This window comes from Cydia splendana, unplaced genomic scaffold (genome assembly GCF_910591565.1).
Source record: "Cydia splendana unplaced genomic scaffold, ilCydSple1.2 scaffold_117_ctg1, whole genome shotgun sequence".
NCBI classification, from domain to species: domain Eukaryota; kingdom Metazoa; phylum Arthropoda; class Insecta; order Lepidoptera; family Tortricidae; genus Cydia; species Cydia splendana.
The window spans coordinates 161,362-169,180 of record NW_026946842.1 but is presented as its reverse complement, the minus strand read 5'-3'; the positions used below and the strand labels follow the sequence as shown (position 1 = coordinate 169,180).

The 7,819-nt window shown below is 37.5% G+C and overlaps 1 protein-coding gene across 1 annotated transcript; it reads right to left on the bottom strand.

Annotated features, from left to right (window-relative positions):
- Window positions 1-5,613: 5,613 nt before the first annotated feature.
- On the bottom strand, window positions 5,614-6,471 carry LOC134805469 (uncharacterized protein DDB_G0283697-like). The gene is made up of 2 exons (XM_063778767.1): window positions 6,468-6,471; window positions 5,614-6,363 (listed from the first exon to the last, which is right to left on the bottom strand). The coding sequence occupies exons 1-2, from the start codon at window positions 6,469-6,471 to the stop codon at window positions 5,858-5,860; spliced, it is 510 nt and encodes a 169-aa protein (XP_063634837.1). The 3' UTR covers window positions 5,614-5,857.
- Window positions 6,472-7,819: the final 1,348 nt, after the last annotated feature.

Here is a 7,819-nt window from a genome sequence, read left to right as displayed (position 1 = left end):
AAAATCTAGTTAAGGTTTGACGTAAACAATCCTTTAGTATATCAATACGGAATAAATTTCAAACCCATATTCTTATTAAGTGATTTTTGCATAAATTTAAATATTATCAGTCACAGTACGCCCGGGCCAGCGCCGGCAGAGGTTTAAACACGTCTCATAATGTGGTTCAAGCGAAGGCACGGACACCTAAATAGAACCGTTTTTCCCCCGAAGGGTAAAAAACGGATATTTAGGTTCCTGCCGAAGCTTGAACCACACCTAAGGGCCTTGCCGGCTTATGTGGTACTGAAGAGAAAGCAGCCGCGAGCTGGCAACCGGGTGACATTACTACTTGGGTAGCGCGATAGATGGCGCTACTAGTTGATGAATTCGCTTGATTAGGGCTGAGTTACAAGGGTGTTATCTCATAATGTGGTTCAAGCTTCGGCAGGAACCTAAATATCCGTTTTTTACCCTTCGGGGGAAAAACGGTTCTATTTTGAAAAATTTAACAAACATCGTTTAGATGTAAAGCCGTGGACCGTGGCTGTTGGTTCGACAGCTTAGTTCCCTTAGTCGGCTTCACCTCTAATTCAATTCGCGATTTTTCGAAACAGAATCAGTAACTCCACTCTAACTAAACTACCGAAAAATCTTTTCATAAATTCTTTATTTATTTACATTACTTGAAGGGGCGCTTCATCTTCTACATAGGCATAACATTTACCACTAAAGAAACCGATGTTTCACCTATTGAACAATCATGGCTAACTATGCGGATTGCCATACTAAATTAATATTTTACTAGTTGGTCCTTTTAGACATTCTGTGAAAGCACCTACTTACAAATACCGTCTGTCTCCGATAGTTATATTACCAGTAGGAGTTCATTTCCTTTGAAATTGAACTATGTGACATTTACGGTCAACGTTTTATGATGCATGATGCGTTATACCAACGGCAGGTCGATTGACAACTCGCTGCTTAGATAATCTTCCGAAGTGGAGCTTGTTACTTACAGCATTTGAACCTAATTTCTCAATTTTCTACCTGACTGATGTGAATGGAGCACTAATTACATTATAAATGCCTTTGTCAGTTCGGTCTCTTGGACGGAATGCGATGGAAGGTACTTGCTGTTTTCTACGTGTTACTCTTAGTTCAGTGGTCTCTGTTTCACAGCTACATAGTAGACGATTTAAAGTAAGTAAAAGATTTATCTTTGTGACAGGCCGCAATTTTTAGCTAATGGTCAATATTTAGAGATAATACAGGAGATGCTTCAGTATTCCCAAAGACACTATCAACCTGACTAGTCATTTACGATGCAAAAGAGGGATTAAGTGCGATGATTTTTCACTCATATATATCATAAACTCTTTATTCTTTTCAGGTTTAGAGCCGCAATAAAGAGATATCTTTTGTTAGCCTATGACAGAGCCGTAAATGAATTGGTATTATACGTGTATTGGTATTCCTTTTCAGAAGAGAGAGTTTTAATCTTCTTTCCTTCTTTAAAGCTAACGTCAATTTTCTCGCCTCCCCCTCTTTCTTTTTGGTATAGGATCTAGTTGGGTAAAGTATAACACAAGGTTTTCTACTTTGTACTTTTCCCTTCTCACCGTTTCTGAACTGCTATTTTTCATTGCCAGTTAGTCATACAGTTTAGAATCCTCAGAATGTATATTTTTGGTTTGTTTGGTATCTCACGGTAATTGTTTGTTATCGACCAAGACCAACATTTGTACACGCCCAAGACGGAAACCTTCCTTTTTTTTTCCCCGGCAGGTTGAGACAATTACTGTAACTGCATTTCGTTATCAATTTCGCGCCAAACCCGCTAATATAAATTCTGCTGCTCGTCGTTCTAAAAGGTGACACACCATTTGGTCGGCTACAATGATGATGACGCCCACTAACTGGGTCGCACATTGGTTCATGACCATGCAGATCTTAAATGCGAGTCCGACCGTGCAGACATCGAACGATAAAGCGACCAATAAGACGTCCGCTACCGTATTAATGGTAGGCCATGAGCATGAGACAACGGTTTTTGTTTAACAAGACAACATCATTTCAGTGTCATTTCAGAGGACGATGCGATATTGTATCATAGGGCGACGCATTAATGTCTCACGATACGACAAAATGTAGTCTTGTGGAACAACGCAATTTAGTCATATGGGACGCAATATCCTCTCACGACGATACCACAGGATGGCGCAATGTCTTCTCACATGATGACGTAACTCATCGTGATGTCTGTCGTATCACACGATGACGCCTTATCGTTTCACAGGACGACGCTTGATGTCCCACAGGACGATGTCATGTCATCTCACGGGACTACGCTATGTCGTCTCACGCAACGACGCTTGTCGTCCAACGGGACGACGCCGTGTGCCATTTATACCCCTCTTCTTTTTATGATGATGGCTATAGGAGCTCTCTTAGTCTCATCGCTGGGCCACGGGCACTGAGCAGAATGTCACAAAGTCTTAACGAGACGATGCTCGTCGTCTCACAAGACGCTGCCATGTCGTCTGTCAGGACAATACCATGCCGTCTGTCAGGACGATACCACGGGACGACGCATGTCGTCTTACGGGACGACGCCATCTCGGCTTACGGGACGACGCCATGTCGTCCCACGGGACGACGCCGTGTCGTCTCACGGGACGACGCCATGTCGTCTCACGGGACGACGCCATGTCGTCTCACGGGACGACGCTTGTTGTCCCACAGGACGAGGCCATGAGGCCTAAGTACCCGTGTACTTTTTATGACGGTGCCTGTAGGAAGGTCACTGCGTCTCGTCGCTGGGCCATGGGCACCGAGCGGAATGTCACGAAGTCGGAAGTTTTCAAAATATTTTTACGATTTAATTTCTCGATCTTTTTAAACTTGCTTTGTAAACGTGTTGCTCGGCTGAGTTACAAAAGCGTACTGAAGAGAAAGCAGCCGAGCGCTGGCAACCGGGCAACATTAGTACTCGGGTAGCGCGATAGATGGCGCTACTAGTTGATGAATTCACTAGATTAGGGCTGAGTTACAAGGGTGTTATCTCATAATGTGGTTCAAGCGAAGGCACGGACACCTAAATTAAAGAAATTGAAACTGCCATCCAGCATAATGAAAGTTGACATAAACCGCCTTAAAGATGAGACAGTTAAAACTTCAGTGAGTGTTAAACTTAACAACTGTATAAAACCTATATGCGAGAAGGGGAACAATCCCTTGATTACATATAAAGATCTTGTTACGGAAATAAGAAATATAACATCGGAAGAACTAACTAGTAAAGAAACGGGAAAGCGACAAGAATGGATGACCGATGATATATTAATACTAATGAATGAAAGGCGGACTTATAAAAACATAAATGAGGATAAATATAATGAAACAGATATACAAATTAACAGGGAAATCACAATTGCAAGAGAACAGTGGTTGACTAATAAATGTAAAGAAATAGAAAGATTACAACAGATCCATGATAGTTTTAATCTGCACAAACAGGTAAAAGAGTTCACAGACTTAAATAATAAGAGATTTCAGAGTACACTCGTAAATCAAAATGGAAACATTGTTGTTGATAAAAAAGAGGCCTGCGAAGTCTGGCAAGATTATGTTCTAAATCTTTTTAAAGATGATAGGATACCGACTGAACCTCTAAGCGATCTCAACTTAGAGAGTCCATCAATACTGAAATCAGAATTTATATCAGCCTTAGAACATATGAAGCGTAGAAAAGCTTTGGGTCCCGATGGAATTGCGGTGGAAGTATTAAAATTGATACATGATTATAATATAGATAATTTAGTTTCATTATTTAACAAATTTTATCAATCAGACAATATGCTCCCTGAAGACTGGCTCTTGTCAATATTCACACCACTACCTAAAAAGGCCAATGCCAAAAGCTGCGGCGATCATCGGATGATCAGCGTGATGAGTCATTTCCTGAAGGTATTTTTAAAAATCATACAAAGAAGAATCTACAAGAAAATAGAGGAAAACATAAGTGACACACAATTTGGGTTTAGAGCCGGACTAGGTACTAGAGATGCCTTAGTAGCAGTCCAAGTTTTGGTACAAAGATGTCTAGATGTTCAAGTAGATGTTCATATGTGCTTTATCGACTTCGAAAAAGCATTTGACAACGTTAATCATGCTAAATTAATCAATATATTAAAATCAATTGGAATAGATGGTAACGACATTAAATTTATAGAGAACTTATACTGGAAACAAAAAGCTAAAATCAAAATTAATAACGTTCTGACTGAAGAAATTCAAATAGAGAAAGGCGTAAGGCAGGGCTGTATCTTGTCACCCTGCTTATTCAACTTGTACTCGGAGGTGATTTTTAAAAGGGCTTTTGAAGAACTTGATCTTGGGATCCGTGTAAATGGCAAATTGATACAGAACATTCGTTACGCTGATGATACCGTCTTATTTGCTACTAACCCTGAAGACCTTCAAATAATGCTGCAAAAACTGAATAACACACTTTTGGAATATGGACTTAAGATAAACACAAGTAAAACAAAACACATGATTGTTAGTAAAACACCAATTTCAGAAACACTTAGACCACTATCCTTAAATAATAAAATAATAGACAGAGTAAAAAGTTATAAGTACCTGGGTTGTTGGTTAAATGAGGACTGGGAATCAGAGAAGGAAATACGGACGAGAATTGAAATAGCCAGAAACACCTTTCAGAAAATGAGGAAACTTCTAACTAACAGGAAAATAAACCTAAAACTGAGGTGGCGCATGGTTAAATGTTACATCATCCCAATTCTTATGTATGGTTCCGAAAGCTGGACCCTGAAAAAGAATTTGGTCAACAAACTAAGGGCTTTTGAAATGTGGATTTATCGAAGGATGCTCAAAATTAAATGGACTGATAGAATAACTAATGTCAGAGTTTTGGAAATCATGAAAAAAGGCTTAGAGGTATTATCAACAATAAAGAAGAAAAAAGCAGCATATTTTGGACATATATATAGAAACAATAAATACAACCTATTGAAATTAATAATTGAAGGAAAAATTGAAGGGAAGCGTGGCCGTGGTAGAAGGCGCACATCATGGACTGAAAATATAAGAGACTGGTTAAAAGTGAAGAGCATAGATGGAATAATTCGCATGACTGAACATAGAGAGACATATAGACATATGGTCGCCGACCTCCTGGACGGAGATGGCACTTGAAGAAGAAGAATATTGTGAGCAATTAGAGAAGTGCGCCCTAGACCACGCTCTTCATATGAAATGTTACGAAACTGCGCAGTGATATGATCAGCCGTAACCTTTTGCTCAAGCGAAAGATGGTCATAGTCACATAAGTGTGTAGGTTGAGGGTTTAGTGATAGAGAGTCCAATTGATCAACATCCCTAGGCAAAATTACGGAATCTAGTTTTTTAGGAAACAATTCAAAAATTCTCCAGAAATCCATGCCTAATATCAAGGAGTTTTCAACTTCTGGTACGACGTAGGCCTTCAAGATGTGGGTTTGATCTAAGAACGAGACAGGCAGATTGATCATACCAATATTGTTTAGTCTATGCCTGCCAGCTGCGAATAAATTTATCGTATCCGCACTGTTGAGCTCCAAGAAAACTTTATGATAGTTATTACCTAGAATTGTATAACCACTACCCGTATCTAACAAACCATGTATAGTTTTACCATTGATCTGAACTGAGACATACGGTCTGCTATGTATATTATCTGAATCGTGGATTGCAGTGACTGAATAGCAAGTGAAAAATTTAGATATAAAGTTGAGCCAAGATGTCCACTCTGAATCACTAAAGTTTTCACTAGATTTCTTTGATAGATTATGTACACTACAATCCACTAAATTTAGTTTTTTGCACCTTTAGGGTTACAGGATTTACAATCAGGATAACGTACACCTTTTTTACCACATTTAAAGCAGATAGGGAAGTGTGGCTGTTTGCATTCTTTCAAAGAGTGTATATCAGTGCGACACCTAGGACAGTACTTACGCAAGTTACTAGTAGTGTTGACATTATTTGAACTGTTTGCTGTTGCTTGTACAGCATTAGTAGTAGTAGGTTTTTCCTCTGTAGTTTTAGATTTGTTGTAGTTGTAAGAGCTCGAGTAGTTAGGATATTTGTTTTGGTTATAATAGTTTTTCTGTCTTTCATTTGAATTAGTATTTTGGTAGTTTTTATTTGTGTAGTAGTTATTATTTTTATGATATTTAGTGTAGGCAAATTCTGGAGCTAGAGTTTCAGAAGTCACCCTAGGCGGTTCATGAAACAAGGATAAGCGAGACTGAATGTCCTCATAGTTTGAGCAAAGGGTTTTTAATGTCTTTAGGTCCTTGATCTCAGGTGAAGCGGCTCACAGTGTTTCGTCTAGAACAAGCTAGGTGGACAAAAGTCGTTATCAAATTATCTCTAATGAGTCATTAAATAAGATAAGCAACATGTTTAAACCCCCAAACCCATTAATAGATTATGTCTAACTTTCTAATTTTATGAGTCATAGGGTGCAGAAGTCAGCTAATGAGGTAAGTGCAATTGCACAATTAAATCAGTTGCAATTTTGTGATGCGTTCAACAACATCTCTTACAAGTAAAACGTTATTTTGTGAAAAGTTTTGGTGATGGATCTTATAACTGAACGTAAGCACTTTATATTTTACTTAAAAACATGTTCATATGTAATAATGCTCGTATAGAGCAATAAATATGCACTTAAAAACGTGGTGTTTTTTTTCTTCATTTTAGAACTTTGATAGACTAGCAAATACTTGACACCGCTTGACACCGGTCTAGATTTTTGATATTATTTACTTGCATAATTCTATTTTATGATGGTGTATATTTCATTTTGCAGAAATTTGCATAACATTTTTTTTTCTTTTTTTTTGCAGAACACGTTTTTTCTATTTTAAGGAAGGGGTTTTTGAAGAATGGACAAATAAGAGGAAAAATTACGAAAATTTCCACCTGTATCAGTTTATATTGGTAAAATATGAGTAACGAGATTTCACAGAAGAGTCTGAAGGACGGTTGAAAAATATTTTAACAAGTTATTCATCAAAACTGAATACCAAGTGGAATAGTGGCGTCAAGATTAAAGAAGCAATTTGTGGAAAAGTTTAAAAGTGGTCTGGATGGCCAAAATATAGAATTACGAGTGTACATAACTAGACCAAGTGCATCAACGTCGTCTGAAAATGTTAATCCTGCAGGAAGACCCAAATTAAACTTCAAAAGTTCCTCTTTTAAAACGAAACAACGCTGAGTTAAAGATCTGGTACAATTACGTACCTATGTTTTAACTGCTGCCGAAATCCCGATTGATTCGTGATCGGCAGGAAATAGAACACGGCAAAAATGTTAAAAAATATTAGAGAAAGTCCACATAAGCCAACGTAGTCTTGTTCTTACGACAACAGTAGGTACTTCAATGAATTCTAGGCAGCTAAGTATTAATGAGGCATTAGCATATTATATTGAGTCAAAATCGACAAATACAAACTTACAAGCAGACTAAAAAGTGGTCAATGAAGGCTGATTATCATAAATATTCATCATATCATTATTTGCCCAATGCAAAAGGTACAAGCGTGTTATATCCTTCAGAAGAACTTCAAAAAACTTGCAATTATTATTCTGATATAATACATGAGTTAGAACAGATTATTAGGTTATTAATAATTAACAGATTAATAATTAATTTATTATTAATAATAAGTTAAGTTTTAATTAATTTTCTATATTATATTTTTATTTTTTTGTACATTTTTAAGTAAATAGTATAAAAAATAATGTATCTAATAAACTGTAA